Raw genomic sequence first — 19103 nt, forward strand, 5'->3', positions numbered from 1 at the left:
CAACACTTTGCAGACCTTTGCATTGCCCAGATCTGCCCCTGTGCAATTGTCTGGACTATTTTGCTTGAGACTTGGTGGAACAGCATCAAACCTCATGGTGTTTTTTCACCCCAGTGTTATTTTCCCACTGCAGCAAACCCAGGCTGTTTATTAAGGAGCAGCCCCAGAGAATCCACCTTTAAACTGACACTGATAGTACCGCTGTGCTCCAAAAGGATTCTTTCAACCCCCAAAAGACTGCCATTTTATTACTTCTAAGTTATTTCCCTATTGTAGCACAGAGTAGTTTTTATCCTTACACCTCTAAGCAAGATCAGTGGTTATTTTGAGATATTTATTATTTATTCAGCGTACAGAATCACGCTCTCAAATAGGAACCTGTGTCATTAAAGGGAAAATAAAAATACCTGTGTATTTATTAATATATATACATATATATGTGTTCCTAATGTGTGTGTAATTATTGAGATATGTATTTGGAAGAGTTAGAGAAACAATTTATACAAAGATTTTTGAAATCCAAGCACACTGATCTACCTAGAAAATCCAGAAGCTGGTAGATGGGCTGCTGGCAAACTAGAAAAACTGTATTACAAAATCAGCTCTGTATATACAAAACAATACCACAAATTCACTCCATGGGAGCAAAAACCCCCAAATTTCCCCTTATATTATTATGATCACTCATTCCCGTGCCCATGGTACCAATTCCACCCTGGAAAGCAACAGCCAGAATGTTACAGGTAGAGAAGTGAAAATTGCTGTTTCGGTACAAAGCTTCATGCCATGGGTCTTAATAGACTTTGTCTCTCTGAAGCTGTTAAAGACACATACTGCAGTCTGTGGATTGCTGTTTTAATCAAGATCTAACTAGAGAAGCTCAGAATTTGAGCTGAAAGTGCACTAAAGCAGGCAAAAAGGTCTAAATTTACTGATTAAAGCTCTTCAGGGCCCAACCAATGATTAGTTTTTCATTTCTTTAAGGGGCCATTTCTCGTGGTTACACACTTGGAGGGTTTTGTTTAACCTTCCTGCCAAGTGGGTTCATAAGGCACTTGGTGCAGTGAGAGAGGCCACAATGTCCTGTCACTTCCTACACAGTGGCACAACACAGGAAAACATCCAGCCAGCCCTCTGGCTTTTCCATCTGGTGTGAATTCCTGGGATTGAGCAATGCTTTGGGTACAGCTCTCCTGCCTTTAGATCCCTAAATCTGACATACACAATACAGGCTTCCTGCTCCTCGAGCACCTCAGGGGACCCAGGGAAGAGACTTCTCTCCCCTGACATAACTAATGTGTTTGAACCCATCAAATTACAGACATGGGATTGGAAAGCAGAGCACAGTTATCTGTCAAAGTAATGTCTGTGTCCCAGAATATTTGGTATTTCCAACACAAGCATTCATAGGAGAAAAGCCCAGTGCTGCAGTGACATCAACACCGAAGGACAGCCCTGGGGATCACACCAGGAACTGCTCAAGGCTAAAAACAGCCAACAGAAAAAAAATATATAAGTTGCCCACAATTTTTAAATAGGTCTGAACAGCCACGTGCCCAGTTATTAAGTCAAAGGAAGAAATACTTGTTTTGTCATCGCTTTGAGTATGTTTTGCCAGTGCATTTATTTGGGCCTCCTCGGGTTCGGATCTTGCTTCCTATCAAAGGATGTTGGTATTTTGATCCTGAAGGACCCACTCTCCTTAAACAGTGGCTACCTATTTTGGCTGTGAAGAGAAAACAGAGATCATTACTGCAAGCACATCCAGTCCCAGGAGTGAATTTAATCCATCATTTTGATTCCCAAGATCTGTTAAGCCCGAATGACTGAAGCAACCAGAAGCTAGCAGAAATTGAGCCTCAGCATATCTCACACCAGCAGTGCTCAGACTAAATGGTCAGGGTTCCTATGTTTAGGAAATAGGTCTGGAATTTTAGCTTATCAAGGCAGGATTTAAGCTCCTTCTGTTTCCAAATTCTAACAGCAGCAAACTGACAACTGACTGGCATCTCATCAGAAAGTACAAACAGCAAAGCTGAGGACAGACAGACAGGACTGTGGATCCAGTTTGAGACTGGAAATTGCTGAGTTTAACCACTATGATTCACTTAGATCAGCTGGAATGGGCAATTCCACAGTTCTTCCCAGGAACTTGGAGCAGTGACATGCAGATATGAACAAAGCACAGCTCTGATAGAGCAACTGAACTCTGAACATGCAGTTGACTAAAAAAACTCCAAAGAGTCTGAAGGAGCAAAGGTTTGGATGTTACTGGCCAAGAGTTCTGGTGCTGCAGGCAGTTTGTTTAACTTCTGTGTTCTGGAAATAAAAGGATTTTCCATGTGCTTCATAAAGACAACTGTTAAAAAAAACACCACCTGACATGAGCATCAATGTGGTGAAAAAGCTGCAACAATGATCAATTCTGTCTAGTTCCTGGGTCTGGACTGGAAAGGAAACGCAGTGCACAGCACTCACTGTTCAGTTCACCCTGTAATTAGGATCAGATTAGCACCCTCTGATTGGACACTAAAAGCTAAATCAGGCTCTGGTTCCCTAAGTCAGCATTCAGGAGCTTTCCAGAACACTGTTCAGATGATTGTTCTATTCATGGTCACCCTGTTCTGCAGAAAAAAACACTGAACTGATCAATTTATCAAATCTGCCAGTTTTCCCCACCAGCTGAGCTCATGTCCTCGTTTTAACATGTTTTTTATTGCAGGATTTTGGGAATTTGCTCCCCAAGCACACTGCTCCAGCACAAGAACTATCACTTAGCTCACAGAGATGCAAACCACGAGGCACACAGACCCAGCTCTTGGGGATGAAACACTTTCCTTAAGCAAAGGTGGCACAGTAAAAAGCATAAATGTTATTATCATCAGCCAATATCTTACCATGCTGCACCACAATGGTTTTATTCATGGGGGATGTCCTCCGCTGGTTCATTTTACAGCCATCTTTGTCCATCAGGTGAGGTCTCCAGGCCTGAAGTCAAATCACAAAGAAGTGATAGTAGAACTCCAGCAAAATTAGCCAATGTCACATTGGGGGAAATGATAATTGTGTACAGACTTTATGGCAACAGCACTTTAATCTGCTCTCCCAAAGGATGAGCACCTTACAATGAAATAGAAATTCATATATCTATTATTTTAATATATCTTTTAATGTGTTATCACATTAAAACAACCCGTAACAACATCAGCCCAATGAGAAGGGCAATCTCACCTCTTCTCCAGGGGGAAAGTTCTCATGGCACAAAGGGCAATGGTTGGCCACGTGTTCTGGTTTGGCAGCTGAAATGGTTTGAAAAATAACATAAGAATTGCAAAGAGAGGCTAATTTCAGACACAAGAAGAGAATTTGCATAGCAGATAGCATAAAACTACCCCACGACTAACCCAGCTCCTGCCCCTTTATTGTTAATGGCTCCCAAAGAAGTTCTGTGTTTAATCACCTTCATCAAAACAAGATCAAAAGGAATCACAGAATCCAGAATGGCCTGGATTAGATGGGACCTTAAAGATCATCCAGTTCCTCCTTTTCCTGTCACTCCAAGCCCTTGTAAACAGTCTCTATCCACCTTCCTTGTAGCCCCTTTAGGCACTAGAAGACTATAATTAGCTCATCCCAAAACCTTTTCATCTCCAGGCTGACAAATCCAAATTCTCTCAGCCTTTCCCTATAAGGAGAGATGATTCATCCCTCTGATCAACTTGGTGGCCTCCTCTGGATTTCCTCCAACAGGTTCATGTCCTTTCTGTGTTGGGATAGTGCTTAATCCACAGGGATATGGTGGAGACTTTCCAGTCTTTCCACTCATCCTCCCCACAAACAGAGGACAAGCACTGGGAAACTCAGGCATTCATCCCCAATCTTCTCCCTCCTGAGGGTTTACTTAGATCCCTAAACCCATTTTTACTTAGATTCCTCTAAGTCTGAAACACCAGCAGCCTGATTTGCCAAAGATCCCCGGTGTTTGAAAGTCTGAACCTCTGAGGTTCCACCTTCCTCTTTGGAGCTACTCACGGTTGCAAAACCTGCTCTTTACGTGTCTGGGCAGCTCATCCCTGGGCACAGCCTCTCTGCAGCGTGGGCATTTCCCAAAGCTGTCCCTTTTGTCACAGTCAGTCAGCAGGTGCTCCGTCAGGCTAGCAATCTCCAGCATCTGCAACACAACCAGAGCCACCCAGGAAGGTTTGTGATGAGCAGATAGGGATGGGATTAAAAAACCCATCAGTTTAGCCTCACCTTCCAAAATGACAAAAGGAAAATTCAATTTTAGTCCATTTATTAATTCATTTTCTAATGCTGCTCTTTTCCAAAAGCACTACCCAAATCACACAGGTGTGTTCAGAATTCACCCGCCTGAGTGTCAAATATCTTATAGTGCCTCTAAACCAGAATAACAAACAGTCTTTCGTAGCTCTGGGAAGCTCAGTCTGACCTGTTTGCAGTGGTCACATCGGGTTAACATGGGGCAGTGCTTCCAGTAATGCAGATCCAACCCTTCCTCCGTGAAGGACTCGTTCCTTTCACCACAAAAAATACACAAGCTGGGAAAAAAAATATAAACATCAGTGACACCAGAAAGAAATGAATGAGCCCTGTTCCTTCTGTTCCAACCTCTTCTGAAAAACAGCCAGTATCCTGAAGACCTTCTTTCCCCTATGCAGTGCTGACCTTAGGATGGGGCAGGTACTAGGAGTAATTTATGGCAAATACAACTATTGAACATTTTTTCATATGGAAAAGTTAATTCCACAAAAGCTCTGAGAGCAGCTCACCAAAACTGGTTTTCCTGGCTCCAAAATTTCCAAGGGCTTCCTCCATTACCCTCTCTCTACAATACCCAGGAAGCCCACACTGTATTTTTCCCTTATTCCACACTGGCAGCTGAACATTAAACTGTGGTTATTTCTTATCCCACAAGCAAATACTAAGGAAAAAAAGTACAAAGTCACACTATCCAAGAACTTTAAAAAAAGCACCTAGGATTGCCTGGTGATAATTCCAAATCTGTTAGTAGAGATTTTAGTCTTTATTGTTTCACTGCTGAAGGTATTAGCTTTGATCTACTGGAAAAACGTTATTACTTTTATGAGCTCACAGGTGACACCAAGTGCTTAAGGTGATTAGAGGCTCATCTCACTTACTTATCCAGGTAATTTGAAACAGAGGAAAGTTCCTCCTGAATCTTTGCTGCTGCAGCCTGGGGGCTTTCGTATACCTGGTAAACTGTAAGGAGAGAATTATTAAATCAAGATCACATTTTAATTCATCTATATTTCTTAACTGTTATTTGAAACCACCTACCTTGACTCTCCGTCTTCTGAAAATCAGATTCTTTCTCCTATTGAGCAAAGAAATTTAAGTCAAAATTTGCCTTCCAGGGAGAAAGGGAACACACTATATTCTGATTTCTGTCTGGAATTTAAAATTTAGAAGCAGAACCAGTGCACTACAATGTTTGTGCTTCTGGTCTAGGGCAAATCTCTTATATTAAAGTATTATTTTGTATTCTAAGGGCATTATTATATTGTTATTTTATATCATAATAAAGAATCCAAATTTAACACTATGTTACGAAAAGCAACACCCCAAATTTTAAACTGGACTGCTGAGGAGGCAAGTCACCCAGGGTATGTCTGGAGTTTCTCTCTCTTTTTAATGAGTCAACACCAATGTTCATCATTTAACTCCATGATACCTGAGGGGCAAAGGATAAAAAAAACCTTAGAACAGAAACATACTCACCTCTTCAGCTTCAGCCTCTGCTTGTAACTTCTTTAGAGATGCTGGTTGGCCTTCTAGAGCTTTTATTTCTTCCTTTGTCTGTTTCTCTGCTTCTCCTGCCACTGCCTTTTTCTGCGCCTGGCAGGAAATATTCTGTCAGTTCCAAAAGTTTTGGAGCCATCCCTCATACACAAGAGATTGCAAAACACATCAGCACAGAACTCATGGTTGATGCAGGACAGGAAATCTCCTGTTTGGTTCAACGATGGGTGTGATACAGTGACACCTCCCTCCTCCTAAATTCCTCCGCACTACCTGAAAGGAGCACACAGCACAGCCTTTGGGCTTAGTGTTCTCAAGGATTGACAGGAGAAGATGCATTTGCACATTTCCCAAACTGTCCAGCTCTGTATTCCTTGTTGGCTTTTTCCCAAGAGTGAGTATAGGGAATACACTGAGCCTTCTACACTAAGGAACATTAACCGCAGACCTGAAGACACTCTGCTACCTGTGCAGTGTCCAGTCCAGCCATGAAATCAGGATATTACTCAGCCAAATGCCATGTCTGAGATGGCCCTGTATGTTCTGCACTCTCATCACATACCTTCACTTCGGTTTCAGAAGATTTCTTGTCAATTTTGGCAAACCCATCAAAGAGGATTTTATAGCGCACAGTCTTGCGGGCGCCGGCATCGTCTGGAGGGAGATATTCCAGCACAGCTGCCCTGTGCTCCCTGTACATGGCAAAGATGATCCTCAGCACCACTTCACGCACTTCATGAGCCTTGTGCTCCAGAGCTCCTGTGGCAAACTGAAAATCATTATTAAAAATTATGTCTTATTAAACGTCTTTCTTTCGTCGCATTTTTAAGGATTCGTTTATTAGTCCAAGACTCACCTGTAGGAGGAGAAATCTTCCTACAGACAGATTTTTGCAAACACTTCTCAACCCATTGATTCTTTTTTCCCCATATTGGCATCCTGCTTCATAGAATCCCAGAATGGTTTGGGTTGAAAGCTCATCTCATTCTACCCCACACCATGGGCAAGGACACTCCCTACTAGACCAGGTTGCTCTAAGCCCTGTCCAACCTGGTCTAAAATTACCAGCACTGTTGGTAATTCAGGGGATACATATCTTCAGGAATTCTCCAAATCAGCCAGGCAATCCCCCAGAAAACCATCAGAAAATCCTCCATGTGGTGTAACCTTGGCCTCTTACCTTCATGATGTTGTTGATGGTAAACCCAGAGTTTTCAGTCCCCATGTCTCTCAAGAGAGATTCCACCAATTCCACATGACTCATTGCCAGGTGTGTTGGGGAGTTTGGTTTTAATGTTTTAACCAGGTGGACTGGAATAATCTGGAGAGGTTTCACTTCAGGGCACAGTGCCATTTCCTAGAAACACACAGAAAGGCAGGCAGATGCTGAATGAGGACAATTACCTGTCTTTTCAAAGCAGAGTTTTCTCATCTCTGTAGGTCACTTGCCCCAAATAACACAAGAGTCACACCTGCAGCAGCAGCAGGTACTACCAGACTGCCCCTTACAACAGGGGTGACAACAGACATCCAGAAAGAACACCACAAACACACTCAGTTGCTTCCAACACTTTGCCTTCCACATATTTATAGCCAGAAACCAAAATACAAGAAGCTCCACCTCAGCCTGAGGAAGCTCTTCATTATATTGAGGATGACAGAACACTGCAACAGGCTGTCCAGGAAGGCTGTGGAGACATTCCAAACCCACCTGGATGCATTCCTGTGTCACCTGCTCCAGGTGGCCCTGACGTGGCAGGGGGTTGGACTGGATGATCTCCAGAGGTTCCTTCCAACCCAAACTATTCTGGGATTCTGTGATAAACTGTAACACTTCACAGCAGCCAACACTGGTCTCACAGTCCACTCTGACCACGTTTCCCACCTGTGAGCTCCCTTATTTGAATGGAAACACCCACCTGGATAAAGGTCAAAGCCAGAAGGCGAAGACGGGATGAAGAGTCTCCTGTTCTAGAAAGCAAATGTGGCAGGGTTTTTTCCACACAGTGAGAAGTTTCTAGCTTCCCTAGTTTGTGTTTTGGGATGTATTGGGTAATGATCATTTTTAGAAGTTTCAGGGAGGCCTGAAAAACCTAAGTTAGAAAGAAAACGGAAACACTGAGCAAAAACAACACAGAGCCCCCTTTTTTCAGACAATACAGCTAAATCTATTCTTAATCTGGAATCACAGTAACACCTTTAACAGAAGCTACTTCAGACAGCTCTCTTCCAGAAAACCTGTTGCCTTCCAGAAAACTTAGGTGAAAGGCTTCAGAAATTGTTTTGTAAAGAGTAACATCTCGATTTTCTTATTTTCTTCTAGTTTAAGGTTTATTTGATGCCCAAGTGTCCTTCAGCTAAGTGAAATCCCTTGAGCTGGAAACTAGAAATTATTTCATTGCTGTGTTTCAGCTTTAACAAAGAAAAAAAAGGCTCAACTTCACTGCACATCCGTGGATGTTTCTCAAGCTCATGGCTCAGCCCAGGGCAGTATTTTCCATCTGTTTAAATCCAGACATTGCCTAGATGTTTTGGGAGTTTTGAGGGGTTTTGTTTTGGACTTATTCAACAGTAGATTTATAAACTATTTGTTCAAAGTATCTTAACCCCACGGTTCTGCAATTTTGGCTGCTAGTTCTTCACTGGAGCATCAAACCTATCCCAACTTACTGAAGACACAGTGTCTTTGATGGCCCTCTGCACAAGAAAAACAGCAGCCCTCATCATATTCCTTAAATCCTCCTTTGGAGTGTCCACTGACACTTCCATCAGCTTCTTGTACACAGCCAGCAGTGCATCTTCTCGACAGGACCATGTTCTGGAATATGCTCCTGAAACCTGAGCACACAACAAGTTTATCTCTCCAAGGGTCCCTACAGATATTTCAATACACATGCAACATTTATATAGAGAACCAGCCTCAAAAGAACATAAGAACTGAAGTGAGAAATCACAGGGATCTGGCTTTACTAAAAGCACACATTTTCAAATGTGATGACTTCCACACCATAAAGCAGTCTGCTGGATCCTGTCTGTTTACCAGCACATCAAGTACTCAACCATCAAATCTACAAATTTGCATAAATGCTGAAAACAGGCATCCATAGAGCCAAGGTCAAATTTTAAGCTCAGATTTCTAAATAGCAGCTCTGAACATGTAAGAAAACCTCTCAAACTCAACTCAACACAGAGCACAATAATCCATAGGTTTGTTTCACTGGGGTTAGGGTTTGTTTTACTGGTTTTTACCAATGTCTCTCCAAAAACTTCCACGACAGAGCTGGCCTCCCTCAGTGCCTTCTCCACGAGGGGTTCAGGCTCCCCAGTATTGCCAATCCTTGGAGAATCACCCATGACCTCTTCAGTCACCTCTGGCTCAAGGTAGGCAACAGCTTCATCCACCTGCTTGCAGATGGCTGGGAGAGGCCTCTCGTCGTAAGGTAAAATTTCAACCTAGCACAAAAGATAAAATTTGTTGTTCTGGAAATTATTTAAATGTGAAGTGATTTCATCACTAATTGGATTCACCTCAATGCAATTTTCTCACATCAAAGCAGCATCACTCCCCAGTTAACCACGAGAGTAATCCCACTGTTCAGAAGGTTGGACACCACATTTTGTTCTGACAGGTTTCTGCACTAGCAGAGGGAACACTACTCACATTTTCCTTGGAAAACGATTCCTTGGAGGTTGTGGGCTTAGTCTGAGGAGAAAGAGGGGACTGGTGGAGAACAGCAGACTCAGCAGAAGTGGGATCCACCAACTGCTCTTCCAGCTCTGCCCTCTGTGACTCTCCTTGGGTTGCATCTGTGGGCTCAGCAGAGGAGCGCTGGGGACTCTCAGTGCCACTCACAGACCCCAAAGGCAACTCAGGTGGCTTTTGGATCTGAGAAAGGGAAGGAAATTTTCACAGCAAGGCTCAAAGTGTGCTAAAATCAGTCAGTACAGCTACAGCTCTGGCTGTCAACAGGCTTCTGCAGATTTCAAGTAAATATTAAACCTGGCACAGGTGTGTCATCATTCCCACTGGATGAGGCTTTATGAAACAGTCAGAAAATAATTCTGTGTGGGTGCATGTGTGGAAAGATTATAAAACTTCCTGTTCTGAGAACATTATGTAACTATATATATATATATATATATAAATAAAAATCACATTGATTCTGTATAGTTAGCCTTGATGCCAGATTAAGCCTCCTCTACCCCTCCAAAATATGAGAAAGTACCTTATTCATCTGCACCAGGTAGCCTTGAAATTATGCAAAACATTCAGGATTCTAATGCCATTGGCTTGAGACCTCAACAGTTAGATGTGATTTATGGAGAACTAAGCCTGTCCATAAAACACCACATGAGAGTCTTTGGTTGGGGAAATTCACAACCCAAAAAGAAAACTAAAAATCTTAAGTAAAACTCAAAATTTCCATCAAGATGTGAATTACATTAGGTTGCTTTGCCATTTCTATTTAGACCACCATCCCGAGTTTGGACAAATCACACCCACCAGCAGCTGTGCATCCATGAGGTCGTGGAGCTCCAGCTGCTGGTACACCTTCAGCCGGTACTCCTCCATCTGCTCCTTCTTTTTCTTGGCAAGGTCATAATCCTCCTTCTCTACTGCGTAGCGTTTCTCCACCTCATACCGGCCCAGTCGCTCCCCCACCTAGGATTGGTATAAATCACCTTGGAATCATCTCACTGTACATTTCTTGGAATCACCTTCCTGTACTGTTTCACTACTTCCAGCCAAATTACTCAATCAAGCGATCTGATTTTAAAATGACTATTTGGGAAATATATCAGAAATCATTACAATTCCTCATGAACAGCCCTGATGGGTCACTGGAGCAGTGATCCACTTAGGAGCCAAAGATCTTTCACCAATACCTTCTGCAAGTCTGCAATGGCCTGTTTGAGCTTCTTGGCTTGGTCGTAGCTCTCGTGATGGACAGCTTCCCGCTTCTTCTCATCCAACCTCCGGATTATCTGAGCCACTTCGGGGTCCTGGTACATGTCAAAGGCCAAATCGTCCAGAGGTGAAATGGAGTCACGTTTCCTGAAGGCATAGAATGAATAAAATAATTCACAATAAGTCAGGCTTCTCTTTTCACTAGCAGGGAATTAACAAAACAGAGACCAACAATTACTTTATACTGAGCAGAGGTTTTGCCAGGGTATATTCAAAGAACATCCTTACCCAAGATAAGTTCCATCTAAGGCAGGATCATCTGATTTAATTCCCAAGTAGTGATCTATCAGTTTCTCTCTGGAAGGCTTTGGAAGGGAGAAAAAAAAATATTAGTGCGCATTCACCAACATCAGGTGTGTGCTCAAGGCAGAATTCTGACTTTCCACAACCAACATCAGTTCTGCAATGTAGAGCACTTGTATTTTGGGGCACATTGAAACAAGAGAATCTGGAGAGGCTGAAAATTAAAATGTCCCAGCTGATTATACTTTAACTTTGGTATTCCCACATTAGGCTAAACTGTCTTGCTTTGAGAAAACTTTAAAAATAAATTAGTGCAATGTAGCTCTGCTACAGCATAGAACTGGCAGATGAAAGGTACATCCCATTACTCCAGGAACCTGAAACTGAAGAGATGGAGCAACAGCAAGAGGACAGGGATGCTTTGCACTTACACTGCTCATGCTGTCACTGCCATAGTCTGCTGGATCCCCAATGATGTTCACAGCTACCAGGGCAACCTGCAGAGAGTCACAGAAAATGAAAATGTGTAAGCTGATTCCTCTTTTCTTGGGAACAAAAAGCAGGGGCTGTGGTCAGCACAGTGGTATGGAAGCAGAGAAGTGCACTGAGTGCTAAATTTACCTCCTGCTCCATTGAAAATGCACCACCAAATCTACAACCCCACTGTACAGTGCCCTGCTGTTCCCTTGCCTGGTCTGGGATAGAACTGAAATGAGTCCCTGCAGAACTGAGGCAGGTGTTTGTGTGTCTGTACCATGGTGGCAGTGCAACACCTTCACTTAATGCCACACCAGGTCCAAAACATTCAAAGAGTGGCTTTGTGACCCCAAAGCTGTTCTCAGAGGGACAAAGGCCATGCTGTGCAGGCTAAAGCTCAGCATGAACAAGAGTGACAGAATGTGCCCCTGACTTGTTTGTTCTGGATGAGGTGCATCCACCTGATCCCAACTCACTTCTAATCTGTTATTTGTGTTTTGTGCTTTAAAACAAACTAAAATAAATGCAGGAGCTTTCAACCAACATTTTTTCCTTCTACAAATCAAGGGAGCAGATTTCAGTGCCTCTGCTTTACTATGGAAGTGTCACTGAGGTTACCACGTAAGGACTTTTAACTCACCTGCCCATACAAGTTGTATTTATTGACATAATTTTTATGGAAAATCAGCTTCAGGTACTGGCCAACAGCATCCATGTACACAGATTTCAACTCTCGAGCTCTGAAATCAGTCTTCTCGTTGTCTGAGAGAGGGACATAACTGGGAAGGAACAGATAACGTGAGCAGAGGGTATGTCCAAACATACAGGTGGATTTCTGCTCCTCAGATTAGAACATTGGTAAGGTTTAAAACTCCCTTATAACTGAGACAATATGTGCTGTCACATGGCAAGGCAATTCACCTGCATCTCCAGCTTTGTCACAGATCTACACAAATCGAGGATCTCTCTGCTGCTCCTACAGCATGTCCATAGCACATCCAACCCAGAGTGAATACTATTTCCCCCCAAAGCTTTTCTGATTAAGGCAATAAACTCATTCAGAATTTTCTGACTCACCCAAGTCTCTGAAACCTCTCCGACTGATATGGAGCAAAGTATTCAGGCAGACTCTCACTGATGTAAAACTCAATTTTGCTTGCAATCATGTATTGGTGAGCGAGCAGCTGCAGCTTCCGGATCCGACATCTCTCCACCAACTGCAGGATGATTTCCTGGGGGTACTGACAGAGCCTGAAAGAGACACAGTTTCTGAATACAATCATCTTTTTAAAGAGGACTTCACTCCCAACTTGAGCAATGTTTAATTATGGAACTTTAAAGATATTCATTTTATGCCATCATTATAAATATTGTAAGAACCCCAAGGGCAGAGCAGAAATAATTTTCCCTTCCCTTTTCTGTGAGCACGTGTTATGCTCAAGTGCCCCACACACATTAAGAGGATGTGCTGAGACAAATAGATTTTTCATACTAAGCCAAAGCAATTGCTAACGCCAAGACTGCCAAGAACAAAAATAGTTCTTATTCTCCACGACTTTATTTAAATGCAATGCAGTGCTTTTAGGTGTTAACCAAGGTGTTTTGTCCATACAAGATGAAGATTCCATGGGTTTAAAGTAAATTTTTTGCTTTATCAGTTTGGTCCGGTGTGGCTAGCACAGGTCTTTCCCATGAGAAATCCTTTTGTGTTTTATAAATAAAGATAAGGTTTGGATGTTATTAAAAACAGTGTCCCAAGACTTGGACGGTGCAGACCTGGCCAATCAGGCCTAGGGGGAGGTTTTTGACTGACCAATCTGGGTGACTTTTGAAAACTCTATATGTATGATGAAATCGAAACAATAAAGACCTTTTCCTTCTTGCCACTGAAAACTGACTTGCTTACTCTGCTAGCTGCTCAACAGCGACAGTCCGGGATGCTGTAAACTGCTCTGACCCTGCATGGTACATCTGCCACTTGTTTTAAATTTGCTGCTTCAGAATTTCAGTGGTCCAAGAGCATCCCCTCACAGTACCTGGGTGACCGCCACCCGTTCACTGTCGGCGCATGAACCATCAGCTCCCGAGCGCTGAACCCATCCTCGTGTCCCGACGAGCTGACCACGGTGAAACCGATCTTGTGTGGCATCCTGGGGAGCTGAGCTGGTCACAGACACGGCCTTCAAGCTTAAGTTCATCCCTGGAAGGATGATACAAAATCCCTGAGACACCACAGTCAAAGAATTGCATCCTATGGACCTGTCGAGTCAGCAGATGATGAGTACAAATATTTCCTTTCATTAACATTGGCACCATAAGTGTTCTTATGGTGCGGGTTTGATTAGCGCTAAGCCAAACGAGGATTTAACTCAGTTGCAGAGCAGCCTGCCAATAAATTAAACCTGCTAATCCAAGATGGAGCTTGAAATGAAGAGCTCCAAACGCATACAGGAGCAACCTGTACCAAACCTGTACCTGTACCAAACCTGTACCTGTACCAAACCTGTACCTGTACCAACCTGTAACTGTACCAAACCTGTACCTGTACCATGCTCTGTGTGTTGGAGCCAGAGGAACAAAAAGCAAAGCGCAAGGTCAGTTTAGTCTCTTTTGGAAAGCCACGCACCCACTGCAGCTAATATGGGGACACAAGACAAGCGTCGGTAACGCCGCTGCCCACCCCGGTGTTAAGGCACCGACACTGCCCCGTCCCTCCCTCCTCCCGCCGCTCCCGGCCCGCAGCAGCCGCAGGCCCGGAGGGATCCCGGCCGCACCGCTCCGGTGGGACGGCCAGGAGGGGCGGCGGACAAAGCCCGCGGGGGGCTGGCAGGACCTCGGGGGGTCCCCGGGGCGGAGGGAGAGCGGGGCGCGGGGGGAAGCGCCGGGCCGGGGCCCACCTGGCTCAGCGCGGCCCCATCGCCGCTCTCATGGCAACGCTGCCCCGCCGCGCAGGCGCGACTGCTCCGCCGGCCCCGGAGCGCCTGCGCGGGACAGCCCCGGCTCGGGCCGGAGCGGCAGCGGCTCCGGCACCGGCACGGCCAGGCTATGGCGGAGCCGCTGCGACCCTTCCGCCTGCGCGGCTGCGGCAGCCCGCAGAAGTTCGGGGTGGCGGCCGGGAGCCTGCGCGGGTTGCTGAGGAAGGGCTGCCGGCTGCTGCAGGTGCGGGGCGGAGCGGGGGCTGCCGGCTGCGGGAGATCTGGGATGGGCTGGGGGCTGCCCGGTGCTGCAGGTGTGGGACGGGACCGTGCGGGATCGGGGCTACCGGTGCCGCAGCTCCGGGCCGGGGCTGTAGCTGCTCCTGGTCCGGTGTGGGGATGCCTGGGACCGGGGATCACCCGATGCTCACCCGCCCGCGGGGCAGCTTCCCTTGCCAGGCAGCCGCCTCTGCCTCTACGAGGACGGGACGGAGCTGACCGAGAGCTACTTCCGAGCGCTGCCGCCGCAGACGGAGCTGGTGCTGCTGGGCCCCGGGGAGAGCTGGCGGGGCTGTGAGTGCGGGGCCGGGCGTGGGGCGCGGGGGCAGCGCCGGCGCAGGGAGCTCAGCCGGCGCCGCCTCACCTGCCCCAGGTGCCAGCGACATCGAGCGGCTCCTGGCCGCGTTCTGCAGCCAGCAGGACGCTGTGGTGGAGGCTGCGCGGAGGCTGCTGACGGACGAGCGGGCTCCCCACAGGCAGAAGCTGCTGGCGGATCTCATTCATAACCTGAGCGAAAACATCCTGGCCGAGGATAAGGAAGATGACAAGAAATGGTTTGAAGGTGTGTTTGTTGCCGTAAGGAAGCTGCTAAGGGGCTCCTAGGTCTTGCGGTGCTCTGGAAAGTCACTTCTGTCAGTTTCACTGCTCTTAAAGCGAAGTTTGGGAGTTCTTCTGGCTGGTGGGATGGGGTACTTGGTCAGGGGTTTAGTTATCCCTTCCATTAGCATGTGTCTTTCGGTTTCTTTAAAGTAGATGCATATTTACTATCAGACAATGTTTTTTAAAAAATGGTGAATTGCTTTATCAAAGATAGCTCTGGAATACATTTTCCCCCATTAATAAAAGTCTGCATTCATGATGTTTTAATGATTTGCTAATAGTATATTGATAGCTGGCACATCTCAGCTAGCTAATCTTAGTTCACATTCTCTTTACCCTCCGCAAATCTCCCTTCCCATTCCCAAGCCATTACTGCAGTTCTTCCCCAACAATTCTGTTTTCCTTGCACAATCTCTTGGTGTTCCACATATATATATTAACAAGAAACATATAACAATACCAGCTACTGCTCTCCCAGTGGATGCTCTACAGGGTCCTTTTAAGTGCCTAAGAGCAGGGTAGTCCAGAATCAGTAAAATAAAAATGAGAAATTTAAAAACCTGTGCATTCTGAGTTAGTGAAAAAACAGGATGAACTTCCAGCTGGGCAGAAGCTGTGCTGGGGTACAAAACAATCTCATTCCTTCCAGGGCTGGAGTCTCGGTTCAAGAACAAATCCAGCTACCTGCGGCACAGCTGTGAAAGCAGAATGCGGGGCTACATGAGAGAGGTAAAAGTTTCTGTTGAAGTAATTTATATCAAGCTGTAACAGTGATTCTGTGGCCACAGGAGTACTGAGTATTTTACATTGCAACATTGTGACTGTAGAAAAGAGCCTCAGGCTGCCACAGGAACTGAGGAGCAATTGCTGGGTTTCCCCCCTCTAGGTTAGTGGTTTTATTTCAAACGTTCATCCTGCAGCACGAGATGCCTACAGGGGGATAATCGACCTGATGACAGATAAACTGAAATCTGTGAAGTACAATGGGTGCTACTTTGACAGAAGGGAGAAGGAGGAGGCAGCGCGTCTGTGCACCGCAGAGGGGTGGTTCTCCTGTCAGGTATCTGCAGCATTCCTGAAGAATCATGGAATGGTTTGGGTTGGAAGGGAACTTAAAGATCATCTCATTCTAACCCCCTGCCATGGGCAGGGACACCTTCCACTAGATCAGGTTGTTCCAAGCACTGTCCAGCCTAGCTTTGGACACTGCACAGCTTCTCGGGGCAACTTGTTTCAGGGCCTCCCTACCCTCACAGGGAGGAATTTCTCCCATATACCTAGCCTAAACTTCCCCTCTTTCAGTTTGAACCCATTCCCCCTTCGACATCAGAGGAAGGAAGCAGCTCCCTGGGTGCAGCACAGGGCAGTGTCAGGCTGGGGGGATGTGGGGTGCAGGATCTCTGTGGTTCACTAGCACGTGGCAGGACCATGCTGGGATGACAAGTGTGACACCTTTCACAGGGACCTTTTGACAGAGATGACTGCCCATGTAAGCATTCCATCAACCCCTACAGCAACAGGGAAAGCAGGATCCTCTTCAGCACCTGGAATCTCGACCACATGTATGTACCAAGTGTTAATCCAGACTTACCTGCTTCATGTCCTTCAGCTTCATCAGAAAGGTTTAGCCTTAGTCCCTACCTTCGCTGTGCAGTCAGCTCTGCTGTGAATATGTTGTGAGAAAACGTGCTGGGATGCTGCAGCTTTTCTGAGAAACCCTGAATACAGATGAAATGCTGCCTCTCATTAGCTGCTTTGCTTCTGTGCAGATTTTCTTTGTATGGAAGCAAAGCCCTCCTTGCTGCGCTATCCATGTGAATTCTCTTCTCTGGCAAAACCCCCTCTGACCCATTTCAAATGTAGGTGTGAAGCAAACAGGATTTGCTAAACTAATTTCCTTGGGGAAAAAAGTCATACACCTAGTTATGGAGAAAGAATTGCAGTTCTGCCTGGCTCTGAAACAAAGATGGAGGCTTGATTATTCTCAAAAAACTCTTGATGGCAATATTGTCTTCTCTTTTGTGTCCCCAAGAATTGAGAAGAAACGTGCTGTTGTCCCAGAACTGGCAGAAGCTGTCAAAACACGAGACGGGAGAGAAGTGAACTGGGAATACTTCTATCAGCTGCTGTTTACCCTGGATAATTTAAAACTCGTACATATTGCTTGCCATAAGAAAACCAATCATAACCTCAGTTGTGACAAAACCAGAATTTACAGAAAGAGGAAGCAATCCCATGAGATTTCCTAGTGCTGTCTCTGGAAGGGACTCGCTGCTTTTTTCAATCATGTCAGTCTGTTGTTTTAAATAGCACCAATTTCTTAAAACAAGAACTATTTGAGAGTCCCTGGCATGAGACTGGCTGAGTAATCAAACCAGAGCCTCACAAAGCACACTCCAATATCCCATTTAAATTTGCTCTCCTGCCTTCCCACTCCCTACAAGCCTCCCTCAACTCATATCAAGTGTGATAAAAATCCAGCTGTGAGGGTTTAAAATGAGCCAGAGGCTGACACTGATTCCACCCTGCCATCTCTTTCTTGCCACAACCCGTGTTGGCCCAAATCTCACAGTACAGAGAAATGAAACTTGGACAAAACATCTCTTTCAAACTAATCTGCAGGGGCTTGTAGATTCATATTCCTCTGGAGATTAAGACAAGCAAACAAGAATTTAGGATCATGTTTCACTTTGTGCCTTTTGCAGGTAGCAACCAGTGTTATTTCAGGAATGCCAAAGGTGATTCAGCAGCAGAGGTGCCACCTTACATGTGCCAAACTCCTGCCATCAGCCCTGACTGCTCCTTGGCCATTGCTTCAGGTGTGCATCTTCCAGAAAGAAGAGCAAGGCCATGGCATATCCCCACATTTTTGCTCTTCCCACCTTTGTTTGCCATCTTCCCTGTCGATTTCCCACTTCTTTCTAACACTTTCTGCCTCTTCACCTTGAGTTTCCTTGAAGCACCACCAGCAAGGACAGCTATAATGATCATGTTTACTGTACTGTTTACCCACTGCCTTGGAGAATATTGCTTTGGTAAAACACTTCCTACCTCAGGCAACAAATCACAAAGTTTGATTTTCTACTTGAATTTTTTTTTTTAATGCCAGCTGATAGCAACTGAACTTTTGGGATTATCAGTGTAAATCATGTGAGCTTTTCCAATAAAAAATGCCCTCAACATCTGTGTGTGTATGTATGTGGAGACGCACAAGAGATTAAAGGAAATGTGTTTATGAATGGAGCACCAGGTACTTACTGCTCTGTAAATAACTAGGTAAAGCTCTGTTTTCCCCCATGGTGTTGATCCTGGATCCATTAGTCCACGTGGAATTGCGTGGAGATGGTATTTCTGCCTGAGCCCTGACTTACTGGGTCTTGGAAGCTTTGCTACAGAGAGTTTTGATTTACTTTAAACAATAAATTCATTCCCTTCCCCAACATTGCAACCTGAAAAGTAAGCAGGTGCATTTTAAACACAGGATTTCTAATTCCACTGCATGGAATCAATCCTTCCAGCTTCCCCTCCTGCACTGTTTGACACTGAGGAGGGCAGCACTGGCAGGATTCTGGTGACAAACCCAGTGTCACCTGTGTGGCACATGTCGTCCCCCCCCAAACTGAAAATGCATTTTGCACAGTGAAATGAATGTCTGTGTGTGAAACTGTGTTTGCTAGAAAGAGCCAGCAGCAAACACAGCACTGAAGGAATGCTGGGAGGAGCTGCTGCAACACGGAGCTGGGCTGGAACCATGAATATGCGATTAAAAAATCTGGATTTTTCCGTGTTACAGAATTAGAATGAAAAGGAGCCAAGAAATATCTTTGACAGAAACAATG

General features: G+C 45.2%; 2 protein-coding genes across 3 annotated transcripts; one reads left to right on the top strand and one right to left on the bottom strand.

Annotated features, from left to right (window-relative positions):
- Positions 1-233: 233 nt before the first annotated feature.
- On the bottom strand, positions 234-14490 carry CEP104 (centrosomal protein 104). Its single transcript, XM_085079897.1, has 22 exons — positions 14368-14490; positions 13507-13670; positions 12548-12721; positions 12111-12249; positions 11425-11490; positions 10979-11055; positions 10669-10837; positions 10286-10444; positions 9443-9667; positions 9031-9234; positions 8452-8619; positions 7701-7874; positions 6962-7138; positions 6344-6550; positions 5761-5877; positions 5320-5356; positions 5160-5241; positions 4451-4559; positions 4033-4171; positions 3232-3299; positions 2898-2988; positions 234-1726 (listed from the first exon to the last, which is right to left on the bottom strand). Exons 2-22 carry the CDS (start codon positions 13617-13619, stop codon positions 1593-1595), a joined length of 2829 nt encoding a protein of 942 aa, XP_084936023.1. The 5' UTR covers positions 13620-13670; positions 14368-14490; the 3' UTR covers positions 234-1592.
- Positions 14491-14509: 19 nt separating this feature from the next.
- DFFB (DNA fragmentation factor subunit beta) lies at positions 14510-18442 on the top strand. Of its 2 annotated transcripts, XM_085079904.1 has the most exons (7): positions 14510-14629; positions 14832-14958; positions 15038-15226; positions 15914-15993; positions 16151-16324; positions 16726-16826; positions 17297-18442. In XM_085079904.1, the coding sequence occupies exons 1-7, from the start codon at positions 14516-14518 to the stop codon at positions 17511-17513; spliced, it is 1002 nt and encodes a 333-aa protein (XP_084936030.1). In that variant the 5' UTR covers positions 14510-14515; the 3' UTR covers positions 17514-18442. The 2 variants fall into 2 exon arrangements, with proteins under 2 accessions (XP_084936030.1, XP_084936031.1); XM_085079905.1 differs by lacking the exon at positions 16151-16324.
- Positions 18443-19103: the final 661 nt, after the last annotated feature.

Source organism: Lichenostomus cassidix, chromosome 21, assembly GCF_008360975.1.
Source record: "Lichenostomus cassidix isolate B80296 chromosome 21, HeHo_3.0, whole genome shotgun sequence".
Classification (NCBI taxonomy): Eukaryota; Metazoa; Chordata; class Aves; order Passeriformes; family Meliphagidae; genus Lichenostomus; species Lichenostomus cassidix.